The sequence below is a fragment of the Heliangelus exortis genome, chromosome 28, assembly GCF_036169615.1.
Source record: "Heliangelus exortis chromosome 28, bHelExo1.hap1, whole genome shotgun sequence".
Taxonomy (NCBI): domain Eukaryota; kingdom Metazoa; phylum Chordata; class Aves; order Apodiformes; family Trochilidae; genus Heliangelus; species Heliangelus exortis.
Genome location: NC_092449.1, coordinates 4,423,658 through 4,448,384, shown reverse-complemented (window position 1 = coordinate 4,448,384; position 24,727 = coordinate 4,423,658). Strand labels below are relative to the sequence as shown.

General features: G+C 49.7%; 1 protein-coding gene across 4 annotated transcripts in view; it reads right to left on the bottom strand.

The window, feature by feature from the left end:
• The window catches only part of SBNO2 (strawberry notch homolog 2), a 45,831-nt gene extending 23,720 nt beyond the window's left edge, over positions 1-22,111 (bottom strand). The window contains exons 1-4 of one of the 4 annotated variants that reach the window (XM_071727928.1): positions 22,020-22,111; positions 14,929-15,143; positions 13,802-13,881; positions 8,312-8,435 (exon numbers count right to left, since the gene is read on the bottom strand). In XM_071727928.1, coding sequence (XP_071584029.1) covers positions 8,312-8,435; positions 13,802-13,881; positions 14,929-15,051 — 327 coding nt within the window. In that variant the 5' untranslated portion in view covers positions 15,052-15,143; positions 22,020-22,111. Of the gene's footprint in view, positions 1-2,118; positions 2,453-6,719; positions 6,907-8,311; positions 8,436-13,801; positions 13,882-14,928; positions 15,144-16,788; positions 16,874-22,019 lie in introns of those variants that run through there. The other 3 variants (XM_071727930.1, XM_071727932.1, XM_071727931.1) reach the window with 3 other exon arrangements.
• Positions 22,112-24,727: the final 2,616 nt, after the last annotated feature.

Sequence of the window (24,727 nt, the reverse complement as noted above, 5' to 3'; positions counted from 1 at the left end):
CTGGATTTATCATCTCAGAATTAAGTGACCTGTGGGGATGGGGCTGCGTTTCACACCGTAGGAAGCAGAAGAACACTTGGGTTAAATATGGCATTCCTTGGCCAGAGCATCCTGGATCAGCCAGCCCACAGCTCCGGGTGCTGTGCAGGCACTTTGGGTGTGGGATTCTCTAACATTGCTCATGCTATGGAGAATTTTTTTCCACTAACTCCCACCTCCCAAGGTCTGCAGCCTCTCTCAACCTTCCATGTCCTCTGCAGGGACACCTTCAGGTAACCTTGAACCACCTCAAACCAGCCATCATCTCCCCTTGGCTCATCACCACTCTCCTGCTTCCTCCTCTGGATCCAGATCCCGGGAACAGGAGTTCAGCAGCCTCTGGATTGTCCCCAGAGCCTCCACTCCTGGGCTGCCACCCCTCTTCAGATCCACCTCCACCACCTCTCCCCTCTGCCTGGGGCACCGGGCTGAAACAGGGAAGAGGAAATCAGCCTCCAAGGCAGAGGGAGGATAATATTAGTGCTGGAAATGACTTCAGGGAGCCCATCCTCTTGCAGCATTTGCAATGCATTAGTCACAAACTTAAAAGAGGCTCCCATTTGTCTTTTACCTAATTACATTGTCTTAACAGCACTAAGAGAGTGATCCCCGCCCTGAGGAGTGCACAGTGCAACCCCAGTAAATTAGAATTTCTTATGCACAAACTGCTGTGTAATTGTTTAATACATGGCCAGACCGATAACTCCAACCTGTGTCATTATAAACCTTGCCTTAACTAATTACTCCAGCAGATTATATGGATATGGAGCCACCAGGAACAGCTTCCTCAGCCTCCCCCAAGGGAGTGAACACACAGGAGCTGGGAGATCCCAACCCTGGACCAAGAGAAGCAGAGAGCTTGAGGTCTGCTGTGAAAACCCAGCTCAGAACTCACTCCTCAAGTTGAAGATGAAGTTTACAGGAGCCTGCTATAAAATGGAGAAAGGGCCATTCCACACCAGGCTGCTGGCTGGGGCCTCCCAGCACCTTCTTTTCTTACATCAGCCTAGCAGGATGGGAGAGAGAGGATCAGAAATCAGGGTTTGATCTTCAGCTCAGAAGATGCTCTAGAGAGTGACTTGATAAATCAGTGACAATCATCTGCTGGGCTTCTGAACTGGGAGGACAAATGGATCGCCAGTCCACGCTACTACAGCACACAGTATTCCTATCAGTGTCCCAAAAAAGTCTGAAAAGTTATCAAAACCTAAGAAAAGATCAGAAAAAAAGTCAGGGTAAAACAACCCAAACACTGGATCTTTCTCCCAGCTGCTGGAAACAGTTCTGACCTCTTAGTCAAAATAAGTTCTTTGTTAAAAATAATGAAAGAACAGGTGAAGTCTAAATCCAGAGGGAGTATACACCCTGAAAATATTTTTGGCTGTGAAGCCATCAATATAAGTGGTTTATTTGCTCACAATCCAGACACAGAGGAAACAAACACTTCTGCACAGCAGCAAGGGATTACTGCACAGCACAGAGCTCAGAGGGAGTTTTTATAAAACATATATACAAGTGCACATAAAACCACAGATATAGGAATAAAGCCCCACTGACAGGTGAGTTGCAAGAAAGACATCCAGAAGAATCCAGAATTATCAGCTGCAAAATGAGCACTCGATCACCAAAAGAAAATCTTTTAGCTGCCAAAACCCCAAAACTTTCTAAATAGGGGGCAATAAACTTGCAGAGCTCTGACTGGCAAACATCTCCCTTGCTTTTCTGCACCCAGCATCTGCTTTAAAAATAAAACTCCTGAAAGCTGTGAAAACAACCCAGAAACACTGGGATCAATTCTCCAGGCTGCTCCACTTGCTCCAAGTTTTGCAGTTGGAGACCAAGTTCTGACTGACAGGAACAGTCTCAAGTACCACAGGAGGACACAAAACACAATCAGAGCTCCCACTGCCTCGGGAACCCTCACTCCCAAACCTCTGCTGCCAGTGCAGGAAATTCAGGGGACACAGAAGCCTGGAGCTGGCTGAGCAAATAAAACAATCTGGGAATTGGGAAGGGGGGGGGGGGGGAGGGAAGGAAAAAAATAAATAAATTGAAAAATCGAATCAAATCAGGCATTACCTTGTAGAGAGATGGGAACTTTAGCCAGAACTGCATTTGGGACATTTTAAAGCAGCATTCAGTTTGCTGTCGGCAGAGCAGGAGGTGGATGAAGCAGGGAGGTGAGATTTTTCAGGATATAATGGAGAAAGGTCCTCATTCATGACAGCAACAGCCAGGGAGAGAGCTCAGCGAGGCTTTGTCAAAAATACCACGGAGAAGAAAGGAGTGAAAATGGAGGAAAAAAGGAGAGCCATGGAGCGAGGCTGTCCTGAGCCTGGGGAAATTTGCATAGAGTGTTTAGTCATGAAGGAGAGTGCTCCGACTTCCTCTAAGTCCAAGGGCTGACTTTCAGGAAATGATGCCTGCTTGGTAAGTCAGTGAAATTACTGGCAGTGCAGTGAGAATTACTGTATGTGCTGTAATTCAACCACAGCTCCACTGTAAACAAAACGGGGCTGCAGGGACCGGGGCAGGAGCTCAGCTCCCCCCCTGCCCCGACAAAAACCCAGCAGCATCCCCCCCAAAACACCTCCTGCTCTGGGCTGGGGGGGTCCTGCCCTGCTCCTGCCAGGGGCTCAGATGAAGCAACTCAGATGAAAAAACTAGAAAAGTATTCACAAGTTTCTGCCCCCTCCCCACCCCCAGAGCCACGTGCTTGCAGTTTGGTATCTGCCCCACCCCAAATATTGCAATTAGAAAATAAACTAGAGTAGCTCTTTTCTTAATTTTTTTTTTTTTTTTTTCCCCCTAGATCGTTTTTTTCTCAGTGTCCAGGAGCATTGCCTTCTTTCTCCAAGACTTTACAACTTTGAGAGTTTTAGTAACGGAAATAAGCAAAATTTCTGGTGGGGAAGGGAAAAAGCCACCAAAAAAATAAAAAAGGGACATTTGAAAGGGGTTGGTTTGTTTTAAGTTTAAGCCAAATTTGCTCCAACGCACCCCAAGGAAAAAAATTGCCAGAATTTGCCCACCCTGCAGAAAAAAACCACGGGACCTCCTCTGTTGGCTTTGGGTATAAAAGGTCCCCCTCTGGTTCTCCACAGCAGCCCCAGTGCCAGGCTCAGGGGACAGCAGGGACCTGGCAGGGACAGGAGAGGTGGCTGCAGGTCATGGTCCTGCTGATGCCAGTGCTCCAGGAGCCCTAGGGAAGTGTTGGAAAACCCCACGGGTGCCCCTGGGAGGCACTTCTTAAATAAAAAAAAAAATTAAAAAAAAATTTTGGAGGGAGAGAAGACAGCAAAGCCCCCAGCAGGCCTGCAAGAGGTGAGAGCAGAAAAGGAGGTGATGCCCAAGCCTTCTGAGCATCAGGAGACACAAAAAGGCAGGGGATGGTTTTGGTTTGGGACAGGGGATGAGCAGGGCTGCAAATCACCCCCAGGACATCAACCCTGGGGACAGGGTTTGGTAGTTTGCTTACGGAGTTGGTCAAAGGTTGGACTGGATGAGCTTGGAGGTCTCTTCCGACCTAGAACATCCTGTGATTCTCTGAACCCAGGACTGGGCTGGCTTCCAAGGGTCCATGGCACAACCCACTGCAGGATTAACACATTCATAGGAACCAGGATCCCCCTGTGCCCCATCCTGCAGAACACCAGGTCCAGGAGAGGGGTTTTTGCAGGAAGCAAAGAAGCAAGAAAAGGACCTTTCCCCGGGCAGTGCCTGGGATGCTGGTGCCATGGGCAGGAGGAAGGAAGGGCACCCCTGGCACCCTCAGCTGCTCAGAGCTGCTCCAGAGGAGGTTCTGCAGGAACTGGGCTGGAAATGAAGCTTTGGGTTTCCGTGGGCTTGGGTGGAGAAAAGCAGTGGGGTTTCAGGGCTGCTTTTGTCTGAGTTTGTGCTTAATGAGCTGGTAGTGCCCTGGAGCTTGGGATAGGTGCTTTAATGATACATTTGAAGTGAAGAGACCAAATACATTTTTAATATGTCTTAATTAGTGACGTGCTGGTGACTGCCTTGCTGGGTGACCTTGATTAAACCACTGACTCTTGCCTAAGACTCCCAAGGTCTTGGTATTTATCCAACCTCCCAAAAGCAGGAGGATTATTTCCTCTTCCTTCTCTGGTAGTGGACAAATGGGGCAAGATGTAGGCAGCAAAAGTGGCCTGCCAAGGGGAAGCAAGAGGTATGACACCGTTCTAGATAACAAGGACTGCTAAATTGATTTTGTAAGACCACAGTAATATAATCACAGAAGATGAGATTAAAAAACCCTGCAAAACCACCACGTGGAATGGTCCTAGGGGAGGAGGAGGTGTGCCACAGCACTTCTGCTCTCCACAACACTCCCCAGCAGCCAGGGTCAGGGAAGGAGAATTATCCCAGCATTCACATCTTCCAGGAAAACCTGAAAACCCACTTAGTTCCTTTGCTTGTAACCTCCACAGCATCCCCTCCGTGCTGCAGAACAGCTTCCTGAAAGCACGTGCTGAGCTTCTAGGAAAGCAGAGATACCAACCCAGCCAGCCAGATCCTGCTGCAGGGAGGGGGTCCTGGCCTTTTGCTTTGCATTTGGGCTGCCTGGAGAACCAGAAACTTCTCCTGCCACACACAGGAACCTCTGCTCGGGCTGCAAAAGTGAGCAGGAGGAAGCAAAGTGGCTTCCACCTTGGCTGCACAGAGAACTTTTGCCAGGCTGGGACCACAAATGGTTTATTTTTCAAGCAGACACTCAGAAGAAGGAGAAGGAAGCAGCTGGTAGGTATTTTATAACCAGCCCTGAAATTTGGTGTGTGCGAGGGGTGTGTTTGGATCAGGTCCTTGAAGGCTGGAAATCTGGAAGGCAATAGGTGCTGGTTAAGGAATGGGGAGAGGACCAGGAGACAGCCTGGTCCTGACAAAGCACCCAGGGGAGCTCTCAGCCTGGGAGGAATCAGGAAAACTCAGGAGACATCAAGGAACTTGTGGGATAACAAACATATGAGGCAAAGAAAAGAAAAAGGAAAAGGTGTTGGTGCTGGGGCAGGGTCCTGGTGGTGTTTACACAGCACTGGGGATGAGGACGTGCAGTGACCACCAGCACATCTGGGACTGGGAAACTCACTCCATCAGACTGACTCAGACCAATTCTGCTTTCAATTAAAATATCTATTTTAAAACGTCTCCCACTGCTCTGCTATTAAATTATATTACCAGCATTTTTTCAGGGCACTCTGTGTTTCAGACCAGCACTTTTCCTGGCTGCATGAAGGGGAGGAGGGAATGGTGCTTGCCAAGCACTTCAGAAGGCCTGAATTACCTCCCCAATGCCTCCTGAGCCCTCCCCTGCCCCGAGGTGGACATTTGAAGGTAGCAATACAGGTGAAAAATAACAAATTTGGAAGAGGGAAGCTGCCAGAGCCCTCCAGGCCCTTGTACCCCTCCCTAGGGCCACGGACACCTCAGATGGCTGCTGCAATCCACAGCCAAGCACAGAAAATGATGCCTCAGAAGCAGAATTACTCTCATTTAACCACAACTATCTCCACCAGAGTTAGTCTCAGGAGCTCTTTGTTATACACAGAAGCAGCAGATTTACTCCTAAAGCCCAGTTCAGCCACTCACAAGGAGATGCTGCTTTAGAATGCTGCCAGCAGCAGCACCCCAGATGTGTGTCCTGCTCCTCAGGAACAGCTCAGAGCAGTTCAGTCAGAAAAGTCAGAGCAAAATGAGCCCTTGGTGGGTGAAGTGTGCTGGGAGCTGACTGTAACCAGGTGGGATGAGCCCTCCCAGCCCTCATTTATCTCAGCCAAGGGCTGCAGGAAGCATCAGGCATCTCACCCAAAGAGTTACTGAAGTGGAATCGTGTCAGGCAAAACCCCAACCCTGGAGTGCAAAGCACAGAGGTGAGCAGGTACAGCAACTTGTTCACTAAATGCTTCAAAGGCACCAGAGCCAGTTCCCTATCTTCAAACTGATTTTAATCTCTGGGCTCCCAGTAGTTATAACTCCAGGACAGCAATAGGAGTGCTCCAGGACGTTTCCTATTCCAGGAAACTCTTCATTTCAGCCAGAACCAAATCTTTCACATAATTTAATAACTTTATCATTGATTCCTCTTAAATCACCATAGCTCTGTGCACTGAGGCACTTTTAAAAATTAGTATTTTATTTTTTTTTTTAAGAGTAGGTTAATTTCAACTCCTCTCTAGCACCAATAAAATAAAAATGCCTTTGGAGCAGACTGGCTGCACCCAGGCACTGGATTCCAACTCACCAGCACCTGAGGCTGAAGGAAGAAACAGCAGGAAGTGAGGAACCCCAAATCTCCTTCTCTTCAAGGCTCTGATTTCTAAGGCATCTGCAGTCAGTCGACTTTTTACATGTGGAGACAACACCACAGGGTCTGGCCAAGACTTCAGCTTAAGACAACAGTTTCCAAGGTCAAGAAATGCTATCAGACCCCAACATGGCCTCACATAACTATTTTCCAAACCTCCATTTAATCCACTTGTTTATAAAAAGAATGCCAATAGAATGGCAAGGATGAATCACCCAAAAGCAAGCCAAAAGCCCAAAAATATTGTGGAGGAAACCAGCTCAAGTTCACATCAGGCTGTTCTGCCCCTGCACACAGAGCACCACACAGGCAGAAATCTCCCAATCTACCTTGTCTGCCACAGATTCAATCAAGAATCTCTTACCAAAGCATGGAGCAAACTCCTCATCTTCTCTCTTGAGTTTCACTCCTCTCTTTGGCATGGTTGTAGCAGCACAAAGTCTGCCAGGACTTGCCACTCCTACCCCAGCACCAAGAAAGTGTGGAAAAGATAGGTGCTTTCCTACACCTGGAAAGATGGAACCACCACCTAGGCTGCTCCCACACATTCTGAATGGCATGTTCCAGCTTCCCAAGCAGATTGTTAATATTTAACAGTTCGGCATCTGGGACAGCAAGTCATCAGGAAAGTGGAAAATATTGCTGCAGCAAGGGATGGAAAAGTTCCAGGACACTCCCGGATGACTCCAGAGTGATGCCACTGCCTTCACTTAAGTGCTTTCTGCTCTACCAGATTCGGGCTCTAATTCTGGCTCCTGTGAAAAAACATCAGCTTTTCTTGGGCTGAGCAACACCAGCAGTTCAGAAAGCCCTGGGTTTTATCAATGGATTTCCAGGTCAGTGCTCACTGTGCTCCAATACCTGAGAGCACCAGGGGCAAACCATGTAGAAACCTCAGAAGGCAAAAGCCAAGTGACCAGAGAGGCTGCTCTGGCTCCATCCTCCAGCAGAACAACCCATTTGAGCTGGAGGGTGACTAAAGACTGAAACTCCTCTTCCAGAGCCCACAAAGCTCCCCACCAGTGTCATTTCACCCTGATAATGTCACATGAGATGCCTGCCCTGGGGCAGATTTTAGGCACCATCCCTCTGAGGCACCAGCTCCACCACACCAGTTTCAAACTGGAAGCCAAAGCTCTAACAAAGATCTTACTCAGTGTTTCTCAGTTTCAGAGCACACACAGAGTGACACAGCACTGCCTTGGGTTGTCTCTGGGAACCTCCAGAAAGCCCCAAGCAGCAAAGGCTTCCAGACAACCACCAAGCAGGACAGAAAAGCACCCCTAAAAATGCTCTGTTCCCCACAGGAATGCAGGAGGCACTATCTGCTGCTCCAGTACCCAAGTAAAAGAACTGGCTTGGCTGTGTTGGATTCAGAGAAGGAAACTTTATTGTTTCTATACTTGAAGTACAACAATTGCAAAACGTTGTGAGAGGTGCAGTCAGCTGGTTTGGAAAGAAAGATCCAAGCAGAAGCAGAACTGCCCATGATCACCTCCCTCCCAGCCACCACTTCCTCTCCAAAAGGCACAAGAATTATTTCTTGTTCTGGAAAGCATTTCAGCTCATTTATGCCTGGCTTGTCTCAGAGCCCTCCTGCCCTTTTATCACCTAGCTGACACCAGGAAGTGTCTTCTTTTCACAACAACTGTCCAAAAATCAGCTCTTCCAGGCTGGGTCACACTTACCCTTCAGCAAAGGGGATCCTTGTGCCCCTCCAGTGGTGATGCTAAGCAGCACTTTGAAAGACAGAACCAATTTTACCACAGTTTAAGGTCCTACCAAGCACATGGACAGCTTCTGAATTGCTGTTGTCAGAGAATCCACCCCAATTGCACACAAACTTAAGGTACTGCCTGACTCTTCCTTTCCCCTCAACAAGGCAATCCTAAAAAATGAAACCCATCACCACAAAGCACCAGCCTGCCCCAAAGCCCTCAGTAGCTATGGACTTACCTGAGGAAAATCACCATTTTTTGGTAAGAAGTCAGTGGGGTCCACAGATGCATAGTTTGTTTCCAAGAAAAGTGGTCTGCTGATGGAATTCATGTAACAACCATGAGGGGAATTAAAATATTGCCTGTAAGGAAATGGGAAAAGCAGTTACTCCCTGTTGGTGCTGAGTATGTCTCAGGTTGCTTCAGACTCCATCATCAGTGAAGCTGCAACTATGGGATGACACATCCAGGAGATTAAGAAAAGCTGTGTTGATCCAGAAGAGATGTCCCAGCAAAAAACAATAAACCTACCAGTTATATCCTACTTCCCAAGCTAAGTAGTGCCAGAGCCTGGGAAGCTGTATTAAGAATTCAGTTCTCAGCAATTTGTGTAAACTGGGAAGGACTGAATGGATTAAAAAATGGCCTGCAGGACTAACTAATATTTCAGTCCTGACAACAAAGCAAAATTGAGCCCCTGGGATGTCCCAGCACCAAGCATTTGCTGGGTGTGATGGAACCTGACCATCCCACTACCTAAGGACAAGCATCAAGTTTCACAGAAATCTCACACCTGAGCTCTAGTTTGGGCCATAAAGCAGCAACAGCCCAGCAAGGGAGCAGAGGCAGGGAAGGAAACCCAGGGAAGGAAACTCCCCCCTCTGCACACCCCTGGCATGGGTCTGTTGCTCAGAGCTCTCAGCTTAAAGAGAGATAAAAGTGGAAGGGTTAGGGACATGCAACCCTAGACAGAGCTCTTAGCCCAGAGATTAATTATGGATGGAAGCGGTCAGACCCTGTTACAAAGCAAGATCTCTGCTGAACTAACAAGCACAAAAAAAAAAAAAAAGCAAAGGTCTCCCCACTGCTCCCTCCTGGGCAGGGCAGACACCACCACTTCCTCCTGCCCCATCCCCAGCACCAGCTTCCTCCGAGCAGAGAGGAGGTGAGAATTGCAAAAAAGGAGACAATTCCCTTCCTCCTTCCCAGGAGTAGCCTCTGGCCTGCATTGCAGCCCTGCTGGTGTTGCTGTTCCACACACGAGCCTTTTCCCTCTCCTGCAGGAGCAAGGAATGTGCTTTGTAATCCTTCCCGTCAGGGCCGCTTGGGCAATCGCCACCCAGCTCGCTGCTGCTGGAACCACCAGAATGCTCCCCCCGTCTGACTCCTTGCCTCTTGGGGCAACTTGGACACTCTGCCCCATGCCAGGGTTACAGAACCCACAGCAAGAAACCTTAACGAGGCGCTGGGGTGGGAGGGGGGAAAGAGGATTTAAAAAGAAAGCCTCCCCAGGAGTGGAGCTGGGGGAGGACTGTGCTGCCAAAGTATTACTGAGCAATTAAATGGCCACGTGTGGCTGGGAGCTCATTAATACCCCAACATTTGCATCCGTATTTATGTGCAAACACAGTTATCTCTCTTTGCTAAACACATCTTTTCCTCCTCTTTTTTCATCACTAAAGATAACCCCCTCAGAAAGGAACAGCAGCTCTATTCCCATTTCCCTCCTCTCTGCACCCAGGGATGGGGGAACCCACAAGTGGGCTCAGCACCTGCACAAAACCACCCTGGCAATGCAGCAGGGGCTTGCAGCTCCTCCTCAGCTATTCAAGCACATGAAATTCTGTGCTTAAATTCTGGGAATTACTGTACTTGCAGACAGGGAAAAGCTTGTTTAAATGGCTTTCAAGTTGAAACCACTGTGGTCTCTCTTGCATGAGGACAGAGCTCAGCCAGCACTAACAAACTACCCAGGGAAGAGGAAAATTATTTTTACCAGAAAAGTGAACACTGTCTCCTATTTCACCAGTCCTGGGGCTGGACAAGAGTCAGCTAAGGTAACAGGAAGGAGACCAAGACAGCTCCAAAGTCCCTGGCCTGAGCTGCTGTGGAATGACCAGCTCTGGGATCTTGTTTTGCTTCCCTTCATCTTGGCTTTCAAATCTGTGAAAGTGAGATGTGCTTTCCTCTTGCAGGCTGGAAGCAACTCAGTGCAACTCTGAGACCCTCTCAGGAGAGCCAGCACCTGGAACAGTCCTTTCAGGACCTTTGGTGCTGTGCTTTACCTTTGTTTTTCCATAAGAACTTAAAAGATACCCAGCCTCATTTGGAGAGCTGGCATAAAGCCTCTGACAAGTTAGCTTAAAATGAACTGGGGGGAAAAAAAAAAAAAAAAAAAGAAGTGTTAACTGGAAGAAACAAGGCTGTGAACCTTGCTTACTGCAGAGCAAAGATGGGAAAACAGCCTCACAGCAAGACTGCCCCACACATACCTGCTGACTTAGTTCATAGAATCATAGAATGGTTTGGATTAGAAGGGACCTTAAAGCTCATCCAGTTCCAACCCCATGGGCAGGGACACCTCCCCCAGCCCAGGGGGCTCCAAGCTCCATCCAACCTGACCTGAGACACTGCCAGGGATGGGGCAGCCTGGGCCATTGTCTCACCAGTAGCCCTGGTTACTGGTTAACTGCTCCACAGAGGCTGCTCCGGGTCAAGAGCCTCCCCTCAGACACCGAGGGTGTTTACCAGAGAACCAGAAATCATTTTAGAAAGGAAATTTAGAAGACTCCACATCTGGGAGGGGAGCAATGCAGTGCACATCCCTCCCAGGAGGGTCCCCAGATTCTGACAGCTTCAGCTTGCTAGAGAAACACTTGTTTAAACTGCTGTGACATGGTGCCTGCCACCCCTGCTTCATTCCAGCTGCTCATCCATGCATCCCATGAATGTGAAGCCCTTCTGGGCCCAGGTTGCAGCTTCCCTGGAGAGCTCCCCTGTGTATTTTTTCCCAGACGTTCCACTCAGAGACACAAACTCCACAGTCAGAGACAGGCTGGCAGTGTCAGGCTGTCCAGACATCCCTCTGGCACTCTTCTTGCCCATCACTAAACCAATTTGTGTGTTTCCAAGCCTACTTTAGTATTTTAGCAAGCAACACTCCATGCACTGGTTGCAAAGTGGAAAAAGGCAAGAAAACAGCAAGAGGGGGCTGGGTGTGTTTTGGAAACTGGGGAAGAAAGCTTTGCTCCAGGTTTTGAGAAATGCTTCTTTGCAGATGTGTGACACCACTTCCAACAGCCCAGCTGGACTGACCCAGATGTCCCTGAAGCAAGGAATACATTGAGCCCAGAGCTGCAGAAGCAGCCCAGCTCGGCAGGGATAATTGCCTTGGAAATGGGCTGAGCTACAGGGGACCTGAACCTCATTTGTTCTTCCAGCAGGTTTAAGACACTGTTTACATTTTTCAGGTTAAGAAAATCTGAAACAAAGAGGCAGCTGGGGTAGCTTTTAAAGAATTTCTCTAGCATGAAAGTTAACTACTGAAAAGAAACAGGAAAAACCTGCTTCAGGACAAAGCTGTTGCTATGAGAATAAGCCATGTTCAAACACAGCCACTTGCAAATAAGATTTCTTTTGCAAGGATTTTGAAGAGAACTTGGACTAACTCTAATGCCACCTGCATTTTCCTGCTTTACCTGTGGACTACAATTAACTCCCTTTAAAATCCCCTTTTTTCAATGTTTTCAGCCCTACTGGGATTCCGTTGCCTTTAATGTCCTAACCTGAAATTCACCTAAAGGAAGGACTCACCCCTGCACTTTTCAAACACAAAAGGACAGACTTGTTTGGGTTTTGTGAAACACAGATCCAGAAAATTTCCCCTGAAAGGTAATTTTTACAATTACCTGGATACAAAAAACAGGAAGCTCAAGGTGGAGCCTTGGTTAAATCATCCTCCAGCAAATAATTGCTTCAATGGGCCTCATTTCCAAAAGTAACTATGGCAAAGTCAACAAGTTTACATTGGTGTTAAGCACAGGCAAGTCTTTGCAGGATCAAGGCTTTAACTTTTCCAGCAGAATTGACAGGAGCAGCACTAAACAGGAAGAAAGTGAGGGGCAAAACCAGAACAAATGGTCAAAGGAAGAAAAAAAAAAAAACAAAAAACCACCACACGCAACACAATAGATAAACACAATCTAATCTTGTGGTTCAATACAGCAAAACAGAAATTCTGTTATAGCTCTCTTGAGGACTCACAAAGTGTAATTTACAGGAATCATGCTCAAAAAGTACACCCTCTTCCAAGCAGAGACAGGCTGGCTAAGAGCAGAGAGACTGAACTCAGCTGGTAACTCCTCTCCAATTCTCACTTTGGGGAGTAACCAGCAAGGCAGAGCCCTGGCTCAGCACCTGCAGGATGGATTCCTGGCAAACCTGAGTGGAGATCTGCCCTGTTCCAGCCACCCTGTCACTGGGATAAAACTCATCTCATCCCCCCAAACAGGAGCTGACCCTCACTGCTGCCAGCCAGGCTGACACTCCCAAGCATGAATCTCTCTCTTTTTCCATAAAGATGCTAAAATCCCTTTAGGAAGGAGGTTAAACTAAATCCTCCTGCACCTGGAATCCAGTCACTAGCTCACGATATCAAGTTCTGGTTTTTATTTTTCCTTCCTCCCACCTCTGACCTAAATAAAAACACATCCTGTGTATCTGTGCCACTCCCTGCATTCACCAAGAGATCAAAGCAGCTGCTGATCAGCCTTCAAACCTTCCCAACAGGCAGCATCTCCCAGGCCCAATAAAGTTTTAATCCAAGTCACTCAGGGGTAGCACAAGACCACTTCATGTTGGCCTGAACATCTCTGATCACATCCCACCTTCTGATCCAGGCTGAGAGTCCATCAGAAAAGAGGGAGAAGGAAGAACAGTAGTTATTGTAATGCCAAGATCCCTCAAAAAATTGGGACATGTAACCTAGAAAAGTTTTTGCACTGAATCTGCCAACGTTATCCCATCAGACAGGGCCCCCCCAGTTACTACACAAAGGTTACTGAAACCCATCCCAGCTTCACTTCACAGCCCTGGATTGTGCTTTCAAATTTACTTACAAATCAGCCACAATTTCTCACACGTGCCCTTTCTCAGCACCTCACACCTCGTGGGATGGGGTTATCAGTGGAGAACATCAGCTGCAAGCAGAGGAAGAACTCGCGACTCTCGATGAACTCTGGGCTGGTTTGCAGGGCAGCCATGAGATGGTGGCACCCAGTCACCTGCCAGCCACCTACACACCATGAGACTTTAAGGTCACCTCTCTCAGAAACCCAACACCTGGGTGGCACCAGGAACACCTTCCCCTTACCTGCACCTCTAGAAACCTAGAGACCCATTTGCCCAGCTCGATTGTGCTATTTTTAAAACCTCTCTGTGTAACAAATGCAGAATAAACCAAAGCTGTTCCTCCCTTATAGCAGCTTCCAGGTTTCTCAGAAATCAAAGGTTTTATCTTTTTTTGTTGTTGTTGTTGTTAAAAAAAAAAAAAAAGCTGTTTGTTGCTTTTTTCCAAGATGTTGCAGTTGTGCCACAAGATCTGTGAGTGATGCAATTATTTCCCCATCAGTTGGTGAAACAAAGTAAACAGGGAAAGCAGCAAAGGAACAGTTGAATCAGGGGATGTGGAAGAGCAGAGGGGGATTATCCAAAGGGGAGCAACACTCACTGGTTTTCACTTGGGAAAGATGAGGCTGGGAATGAGGCAGGGTAGCAGCTACTCCAGGAGTCGGCGGCCAGGACGGAATTCTGGAAGGAGAAACCAGAAGCATCACAGGAGCTTATTTTTTTTGATTTATTTTTTATTTTTATTTTTATAACTGAGGCTCCTGGACTCCTCAGCACCTTCCACGAGCAGAAGTGGCTCCATCTCTCAGAAATGGAGTGCTACACCCCACCTTGTGGACCTCCTGTCCTCTCCCTGTCTCCAGAAGGACCTCAGGGTCAGTTCCCTTTCCCAACCCCTTAACCCTGCACCAACCCATTGGCTCAGAACGGGCTTGTGAAGGCAAACACCCCCAAACATTGTTCTTTTCTTTTTGTTTTCCCACCTTCCTGAACAGTCTGTAAGTTAACAGGAAGCTTTTAGCTCAGCACGTACCAACACAATCATGGAAATAACACAGAATCTCATTGCTCTGCTTGGGATCAGCCTTTCACTGCCTTTTTTTTTGTGCCCAGAGCACTGACACCTCATGCTTGAAGCAACATACACTTGGCTAAACGGGCCTTTTTTTAACTTCTATGTGTTTTTTGTCCTCTATGTGACAAAAACAAGAGTTATCAGCAGAAAACTGCAGGGACATGTAAGGTATTTTGGGGTAGAGGTCTGCTTTTTGCCCTGCTGAGAGACCATCAGGGAACTGGTCTAGTTTCAGCAGCCAGATCAGGACAAATACAACCCTATTCATCTCTGCCACCCTCAAAAAAAGTTACAGCTGGGCCCAGCAATAGAACTGGCATGTCCCAGAGAGAAGAAACAAAGTCTGAAATTCTGTGTAAACCCTTCAGTCCTTTCTGGAGGAGCCTGGCACCTACCACCTTTATGAGAGGCACTGTTTTCATCCCAGCCTTGTTTTCCTCCTCCCACTTCAAAGGCAGCAGAAAGCCTCTCCTCCTCAGCCCTCCAGCATTCCCAATCAATACTTCATGCCCCTGGACAGCTGCCTAGAAAGTCTGGTAAATAGCTCCTGCAAACACACACACGGACTCCCAGGATTTGCCAGGCCGGAATGGCTCTGCTCAACCCCACCACAGCCTCTCCCAACCCTCCCAGGGGAGCTGCTGGGCTCTCACCTCCATGCCTGGCCCAGGGAGCTGGGAGCAGAGCCCAGGGATGCTGTAGAGGGCATTGCCTGAGTGCTGGTGCTGGTGCTGGTAGCTCTTCCCCCCGTCCATGGCAGGGTGTGCTGAGGGCATCAGCCCGGATCCTGCAGGTCCTCAGGGCAGGTGGAACAGGCTAGAGAGTGGTGGAAGGTTCCTTATCTGGGCTCTTCACCCCACACCATGTCCTGAGGTGGAAAAGAAACACACAGTGACATTTTATGGAAGGGGAGAAGAAAAAAAAAATAACAAAACCCAAAAGCACAAAACACAAAAATAAAAATAAAAAAAAAAAAAACCAACCCCCCACCGCCACTTCCAAGACCAAATGTAGCTCAGAGATCAGTAAACAGATGTCAGCCTGCAAAATGCCTCCTGCCTCTTTATAAAAGAGAGGTTTTTACTAGGAAACAGAGTTCTCAAATATCACCACACCTGGAATTCACCCAGACCTGCACACTCACACGAAACACACCTCTCCTGCCTCACTGTGGAAGCCTGGCAGATCCCCACACCCCTCTGTGATTTTTGCAGTAGACAAACAGATGGGTTTTAGCTTGAGGAATTTCCTTGTCCCATGTACAAAAAGATTCTGCACTTCTCTGCAAAGCCATGGCAACCCAGCCTTGTTCTCCTGGGAAGAGGCTCCAGGTGGAACCCAGCTCCAGGGGTACTCGGGGTGATGCTGAGCCCTGGGGGCAGAGGGCACCCACATCTCCCACCCCCCCAGGCTCCCTAATTTCACAGCAGGTGCTCACTGTGCACCAATACATTTTTTTGCCACTGCCAGGCACAAAGGTCAAACCAGAGAGTACATTTTCAGCATTAATATTATGAATCTAACAAATGTAAGAACTTAGCAGCTGCCTTGCCAGCAAGAAGGGATTTCAGAATGATGCTTGCTGGAGCAAGAGGACCATCCTGGCAGGGATTAACCTCATTATAAGATACTGCTTTCAGTGCAGCTTCAGTCAGAACCTCCAAAGAGCAACTTCTGATTTTCTTATTGCTAAATTCTCCATAACCCCAAAGGACATCAATTTCCAATTGGATTAGTGGATTAAAAAAAAAAAAAAAAAAGAGATGTTGAAAGCAACCTGTACAACCAGTGGAGCAAGAGAAAAGCACCCCTGATGTGTTTATTTCCCCTGCATCTTTTTTTTTGCACCTCCTCTGCCTCCCATGACCCCAGCTGCCACCGTGGCCCGACAGCTGAGCAGAGTCATGAACGAGCAGAAAAACTGCAGTTTAAAACACGCCAGCTTTGAGCATCTGGAAGATACTCTTGGCTAGAAGGAGTATTTTCAAAAAGCCATTTCTGAGTCAGAGTCCCTTTAAAAATAAGTGACCTTTCAGTGGACAACATTATTTCTGCATCTGTAATGGAAAGGCAAATGAAAGGGACTCTTTCCCTCCCTGGTGGCATCTGCATCCTCTGCTCCTCTAAGCCAACTGAGGGCACACAGATGCCTCCACAAGAGGCACACAAATGCCTCCCAAAGGAAATTAAACCTTTTTCCAAAGGCCACTTTGTGGTCTAAGGAAGTCTTCCCCCTTTTCTTCCCGCGGGAGAGGCAGCAGCCCCAGGGGGAGCCACGGGGCTGAAGGCTGGGATGGGGCTGCAGAGCAGGAGGAATTTCCCCAGGAGCAGAGTGGCCACCCCTGGGCTTCAACAAGCCACAGCCTCATCTCCATCCTCTGCCTCTTCCCTGCAGCCTGAGATATTGGTTAGAAAAGAGTGACCAAGGTGTGAGTGATCTCCTTAGGAAAGCACACGGGAGCATCACCTCCCCAGAATGAAGTTTATGGAGCAGCAGAAGCAGCACCAGGTACCTGGGAAGATGATCAAGCTGCCAGAATCTCAGATCAGCTTCATTAAGTTCCCTCAACATTTCCTGGGAAACCCAAACCAGAAGAGGGTTCTTTCTGCTCAGTGAGCAGCTCAGGATTGTCACAGAGCTGCTGGGAACTGCCTGGTGAAATGGAACCATCCCCATCAGCACTGCCTGACACAGAACAAACCTCCTGAACAGGAGCCCAAACATGGAACTAAGGAAGCTGGAACACCCTGCTGAAGGAAGGCAGGACCAGAGCTAGCAGGAGAAGTGGAAACAGCCTTCAGCACACTCCAGCCCCACCATCCTCCTTCCCAGCAGCCTCATCATGGAAAACCATGGAAAATCAGCAAGTTCCCTGCAAACCCAAGGGCTCCCATTCCCACATCCCCCCCTGACCCTGGAACAACCCCGAGTGAGCAACACAGAGGCCCAGGGGTTGCAAGCAGTGCAAAGAACCAGCAAAGCCATCTCCCTGCTGCAGAGTGATGGCGTGCAGGCAATTCCTACCTGATCCTGGGAAAACCCCACAGGACCTGCTCCTTTAGGGCTGAGCACCCCATGTTCAATAACAAAACTGCCTCCCTGCACAGCCTGATAATGCCCTGTGAGGAATGTGATTATACCCCGAGTCCTTCTGATTGAGCTATAGGACCAGCTCAATTAATATTAATATTTCAATATTAATAACAGTTTGCAGAAAGGTTTTGCTACTCAGCCCAGGTGGTGAGGGCTTCTGCCTGCAATTTCTCTGGAATTCCTCACACCTAAAGGTTACAGAGCACAAATTTCAGCTTGTAACAGCTTTTTAGATATTTACCAGGCCAGCACCATAACAGACAACTAACCCTAATGAGCCATAAAAGGTCCTGCAGCAATGGGATGGATGGAATCTGCAGTCAGGAGGTGAAAATCACCCATTGTACACTCAGTAAATGCAATCACTTCCTCCTGTTGGGCTTCAGCCTTTGTCAGAGTATTTTATCCTGTGTCCCCTCCTGGTTACCCATCACTTGGGCACCCATGGGAGCAGCTCTGGAAAGAATTCTTCAGAACAGTCAGTGTGCAACTGCCCAGAGAAGTGGGAACTTCACACTAAGGAACTCCTCAAAGCTGTTTTCATATCTCAAGTTCCAAGTTCGAGTTCCTCTTTAATGCTTCTTCTCACCCTATTTTTGGGTGGTTTAGAGCAACCAATATTTTGCCTCCAGGGATGAGAAGGGGAGGGCTGGATGTCACCGGCAGTGACTCAGCCCATGGAACAGGAAAACCAAGGGAGGGAGGCTGGGACCTCCCTTCTGACACAGCCCTGGTGCCCTGCTGGGGCTGCCACCAGGCTCCAGCACAGCTAGAACAGCAGCTGGAAGACCCAAAAAAGCAGTATCTGAGCACAAAAATTCATCCCAAGCAGAAGCATCACATCCTTGCACTGCGGATAAGTCAAAATACGGAGGGAAATCCCATTTATTCTTTTTCTCCACTACTCACAGCTTAAGGCTCTTTCGTGAGGCAGATCAGGTTCTGTACTGAGCAACACGAACTGTTTGTTCCTGTGCCTGAAGCTGGAAAAGGAAACTCAAGAGAACCTACAAAGGAGGCAGAAGTTTATGCAGAAACAGAAAATACCCCGGGTGACTCACCCGAGGTCTCTGCTCTCCAGATTGGTGAATTTACACTTGAAAGCCAAAGAACCCGAAGTTTGCTCTTCACCAGGAGCTATCTAAGAAGAGGGATTGATGCAGATTGCAAGCATTTACCTCTACAAAAACACAGAAAGGAAGAACACACGTGAGATTGGCCCTCCAAGGACAGTGGTGTTTCTAGAAGGAGAAGGAAGAGCTTTGCTCTCCTCATCACAAGCCTGGACCACACAGGAAATGAGATCAAAGACACCTTTTCGAAGGGAAAAATCCTCTTTACAAGAAGACATGAGCTGTCCCACCCAGGCAGAAAGTCAGAGCTGTGCTGCACCCTCCTGGGTGCTGTCTGGATACCTGAGAGCCACAGCAGCCTCAATCCTCACACAAAACCATCAGACTGGGTGATGGGAGAGGAAAAGCTGCATCTGGAGCCTTGCTGCTGGTATCTGCTCTCATGTGCCATTCCCTACATTTCCAGGGATTAATCTTGGGCAATTCTGTGGCACAGCAGCTCGAGCAACAACAGAGAGAAAAGTTCATTCCTCTGTCCACTGCTATAAACTGAAATCTTTCACAGAGCCTTTTGTCCCAAGGCTGCACCGTCCCAGTTAATTGCTGATGCTGCCTGCTACACTGCCCTCACTTTCCACTTATTCAGCTGCTGGTGACTCCAGAACATTCCCTCTCCTGCTTCCCTGGACTCTTTCTCCAGCAGCAGAGCTGTCGGGTCCCTGCTCCCCTGTTCTGCCCACAACAAAGCAGCTTTAATGCAGACAGAGGCTCCCCCAGTGGTCCTGCTGCACATTCAGATGTTCTGCTTTGGGTAACAAAATATTGCTCCAGGAGGGACCCAGACTCCAAGCAAAGGATCAGTCCCTGCTCTTCCACCTGGGAGAAGAGGTGTGACAATTCCCAGCCAGAGCAAACCCAGCTCCCCACACCCTGCACACAAAACCTTGGGCACACTCAGGTGCAAATCTGCACCTCACCCCCCACACCCCCCAACACCCCCAGAGTGCAAAACAGCAGGAAGGAGGCATTGACACAAGAACACAAAGAACTGGGCTGCCTGAGGAAAACCCAGCTCCAGTTTGCTCTCCCTCCAATCTCTGAGGCACTCAGGATGTGCCAGGAGGAGCTGAGCTGAGCTTCACCTGCAGCTGCTCCTGGTGGGAAAACCACAGCCAGGGAAGGCTGGAATTCCCAGGGATGGGCAGCACATCCACACCAGTCCCACACCCCAGTCCAGGGAAGCCTGGCATTCCCAGGGATGGGCAGCACATCCACACCAGTTCCACCTGGCAAACCTTCAGCAGGATCCCCACACACTTTCTGTATGAATCAGCCCCTTCCACAGCCACGTGTTTACAGACCTTGAACGTGCTACCAAAAAAGACCGAAGAGTTCTGAGCTGAAAAAAAAATGTTTTGGGAGAATATAAAGCTCTTAATTAAGCCCAGAAAGCTTTCCTGAGAGATCCAGGCTCCTGTGACTAAAAAAAACCACAGAGCAGTAATCAGTGACTCCACAGCCTGCTCTTTAGCACAGTGTCACTGTTTCAAAAGCTTGAAATCCCTGTCAGCATTTTGCTGTGCCCCTCCATTTCAGAAACCTGTAACTTCACCACTAAAAATGCCTACAGGGTCAGGAAACACCACCCTCCAGCACACCACACAGCTGCTCTTTTAAATAGTAAAAAGAAATTAAAAATTAAACTATTCCTGCCCGTGTAGACTTCGGTGTTAAAAAACCTGTGATGGAAAAGCTGCAGCTTTCCAGCAAGTGTCTGCTCTGGCAGCTCAGCCTGTCCCATGTCTGGCACATGACAAAATGTGATGCTTGTTCCTGCTGGTTCTGTTCCAAAGTCAGGGGGGGGATTAGTGGGGGGACCCACTGCATGTACCCAGGCAGCTAAAGGGAGGGACAAATGAGTTCCCAGAAGTCTGATCCCACGTGCAGGTGAGGATGCAAGACCCCCAGAAAGGTGAAACTGCTTTTAGAAAAACATGAAGAATTTCTAGGGTTTTAAAAGGTGTGAGAGAGATAAAGGTGAGAAAGGAAAAAAAAAAATAAAATAAATATCAACACGTGGGACTCGGGGCAATCTTCCAGAATGCTTTTAAAAGAATCAAACTCAAGGTGAAATAATTTAAGGGAAAAAGTGGTGAAGGAAAAAAAAGTGGCAGCCACGCCACCTCCTGCAAGGTCTGGGGCTTGAGCACCACATTGTCCTCTGTAAAGGAAAATTCTTCTTTCAGCTGTGCTGAGAGCCCAGCAAAGGCAGGAGCCTGATTCCAAGAACAGGCAAAACACCACCGAGGTGTGTGGGAAGCACACCCTCCAGTCAGGCACCTCTGCTCCCACGGGGAACAGCCCCAGATCAAAACCCCACTGGTTACTGGGACTCAGCCCCTCCCCAGCACCCACCACAGCTCTGAGAGCTCCAGCAGCAAACGTTTTCCAAGCTGGCAGCCCCAGCCCAGTGCAAAGCTTTGGGGTTTCAGATCTTTTCAGGCTGCAGCTCTGGAAATGACTGAAAACATCCCTTGGAGAATCCAAGTGTTCCTCCTTGGCACAGCACCCACAGGAGGGTTCCAACCCGGCTTCAGCTCACCTGAGCTGCTCCAGGTAAAATGTTATTTTGGGGAAGTGAGGGTGCAAACACTAAGCTGATAAACCTCCACCAAAAAAAAAAAAGAAAAAAAAATAAAAAGGACAGAATTCAGACACCCAAAGCCTCCAGCTGGCAGCCTACCCCGTGAACTCTGCAACAACTTCATGGGATGCACAGTGCTCCCTGGACCCACAGCATCATTTTCCAGGTAAAACCCATCCCCAGCTGTACCCACGCAGGTCAGAGAGAGCTAAAGTTCGCGTGGGGACACAGAGCTCCCCCACAGCTCCCCTCCTGCCCCCCAAAATCCCAGCAGCACCAGCACAGGGAGCTCCGGGAACCCCCCCAGGTGTGGGGATCCCAGCGCCGAACCTGCAGAACTCGCCCTTCCCGGTTTAATGGGAACCGGGAGCTGCTCGTTTGGAGCCTCAGCTCCGATGCTGACCCGGTTACTTTCCGAGCTCTTAATTAGTATTTAATTACCCAAAGAACCGAGCACGGGGGTGACCGCTATCAGCACCGGGGTTAGGAGGCTGTCAGCAGAGCTCTGATCTTCAGAGGAGCTTTAATCGGGCCATTAAGACCCGCACGGTACCGGACAGAACTCGGCAGCCGAACCCCGGGTGCTTTCCCAGCTCCAGCGCTCGCCCCAAATGGACCCGAGGGGAGAGCGTGGGAACCGAGAGCCGGAAGAGTCACAGGGTCCCAACTTTGCTTTGGACCGGGCCGGGCGGCAGGCGCGGTACCGGCAGCCCCGCCATCCCCCGGGCATTCCCGGACACGCGTGGGGAAACACCCGCGGCCCCACAGCGGCGGCGCTCGGGTCCCTCCGCGCACCCACCGCCTCCTCAGCCCGGTCCGGCCCGGCCCGCACGGAGCGGGACCCGCGGCTCGGAACCCGCCGAAGGGACCGGGCCGGGCTGCGGGCGGAACCGAGCCCCGTGGGAGCCGTGTCGGGCAGCGGGCGGCCCTTACCTGCGTCCCGGGGGGGCTCAGGCTCCCGCCCGGCGGCCGCCGCCTCTCGGCACTTCCGCGTTCTGCGCGGCCATCTTGGGGGGGACACGGACTTCCGGGCGGAAGGGGCGGGGGGGCCGGGGGAAGCGGGCACGGGAGGGTCCGGTCCCGGTCCCGGTCCCGGTCCCGGTCCCGGTCCCGGTCCCGGCCGAAGGACGGGAAGCGGAGCCCGCGTCCTTGGGAAGTGACTCCGGAGCTGAGGGACCCTCCCGACGTGCGGGGTTTCGGTACCGCCGTGTCCCGGTCCGGCCCAGCGCCGATCGGGAGCTGTCGGTGCCCGTAGGGAAATGGGTGAAGCGGCAGGTTCGGCCGGCACTGCCGCCTCCTTTTCCTCTGGAACTGCTTCCCTTCTCCCGGGGGCAGCTCCGCTCCCTCTGCGGGGAACCGGGAGAGCCGAGAAGGGAACAGCCGAACCCCGACCCGCTGCCCCCGGAGCCACAGAGCTGAGAACCGAACCCTTCCGAACCCCTCACTCGCTCCTCCCTCCCTATTCATGTCATTTATTTATTTTTCATCTCCCATTGCTCCCGTTGGATGGATTTTTTTTTTTCCCCCCCCCCTTTTCAGTCCCAGGATGAGAACAAAAATCCCAGCCCGGTGGCTCTGGTTCTGTTCTGGCATCCTCAGCACCGGGTGGTGCCCGGGTTTGGTTCATCCCCGAGAAGGAAAACACCGGTACCGGCTGCACCTTTCGGAACCGGTGGGAGGGGAGGTGGTGACCCCGCGGCTGTAGCAGGGCTGGGGTGAATTTGTCACCCAGGAGCTTTGGCCACGGCCACAACCCCCCTGGCACTGCCCCTGCACCCCGGGGGCCCGGCTCCTGCCGTGCCAAACCTGCAGGGCTGTCCCCATCCCCTCCACGGTACCAGTTACCCCACCTCGTAATGCCTCCTCCCTCCTTAAGGGGTTTCAAATAAAGTAAAATAAAATAAATAAAATAAAAATAAATAAAAAATAAAAAAAATAAAATTAAAGTAAAATTAAATTAAATAAAAATTAAAAAATAAAATTAAAATAAAAATTAAAAATAATAAAATAAAAATAAAATTAAATAAAAGTAAAATTAAATTAAATAAAAATTAAAAATAAAATTAAAAATAAAATAAAAATTAAAAATAATAAAATAAAAATAAAATTAAATAAAAGTAAAATTAAATTAAATAAAAATTAAAAAATAAAATAAAATTAGAAATAAAATAAAAATTAAAAATAATAAAATAAAACAAAAATAAAATAAAATAAAAATTAAAATAAAATAAAATAAAACCCCTTCCCAGGCAGCCGGGTCCCTGGGGGGCAGCAGATCCCAGGGAAACAGGGACAGAGATGGGAGTTTGAGGTCCCTGGTGCTGCAGAGCAGCTCTGTCACCCCTAAGGGCTGAGCTGGGCTGATGCCACCGCTTCCTGTTCTGGTTTTTGTTTTCCACAGCCTGGAAATCCCCGGGCTTCCCACTGATGGGAATCCTGCTCCCAGCTGTCCCAGAGCCTCCCCACAGCTCCGGGAAGAGGCGAGCACAGGGACAGAGCTGCAGCCCCCCAGGAACCAGGGGAGGGGTCCCGGGGGTCCCGGCAGGGATGGGATGGGATGGGGTGGGATGGGGTGGGGTGGGATGGGATGGGATGGGATGGGATGGGGTGGGATGGGGTGGGGTGGGATTGTCCTGCAGAACCATCTCAGGTTGGAGAACATCCCTGGGGCTGGGAAGAAGGGGGCTTCAAATGTGCCCCCACTTGACGGGGGACAGGGCTGGAACATCCGAGGGGGACAGCAGACACCCCAAAGTTCCCGCAGTGAGATCCCGGGTGGCTCCTTGGTTATTCCTGCAGGCTCGGGAAGGATTTCAGCTCCAGGGAATCCTGTTCTGCTGCTGCCATCGGGCAGGGAGCTGGGGACGGACCCAGCGAAGAGCCGGGAGCTGCCTCCTGCCGTGGTTTCTCATCGATCCTTCCCTCCCGCTGCTGGGAACCCCTCCCCCTCGGGAAGGGGAAGCAGGGGAAGCCCAGCGCTTACCAGAATTTGGGTGATGCCTTTCCAGCACGCTGGGCTCGGTGCCGAGATCCAAGCGGGTCCCATGTGTCGTGAGAAAAGCCTAGGATGGACCGGGGGGGACACGCAGACCCCCGGGGGGTGAGGGGGGACACAGCCCTCAGAGCCATCCCCACCTCCTCCTGCAGTTACAGGGTTCAGAAAAAGGCAAAGCTCAGAAATTTGCCCCGTTCTGCCTCAAAATAATGGCTTTTTACTTGGGGACTTAGCACAGCACTCAGTGCAAAGTTCAAAATAAAGCAAATCACAGCTTATCCCAAGGGAACTGTCAGGGGATGTTTCCTCTGATGTTTTCTCCTCTTTTTGTAACATTCTGACCAAAAGCAAATGGTGACAGCTGGAAAAGGTGTCAGACAAAACCCACGAGCCTTTAAAAAACAACCAGGGCCAAGGAAGCTGTGAGGAACCTGTGGAGATGCAGGGCGGGTGACACCAAGGGACTGGCATGACACGGTAGGGAAAAAAATCTCCCTCAACAGCCACAGTTCAGCACCAGCAGCCCCTGGGAAGGGTCCTGAGGAGTGGATAAACATTTCTGCCCGAGGTGACCCAGCTGGAGGACACCTGGGAGAGACCAGAGGGCTCCTGGCAGCACATTTCAGTCCCGTATCTCCGGGCCCGG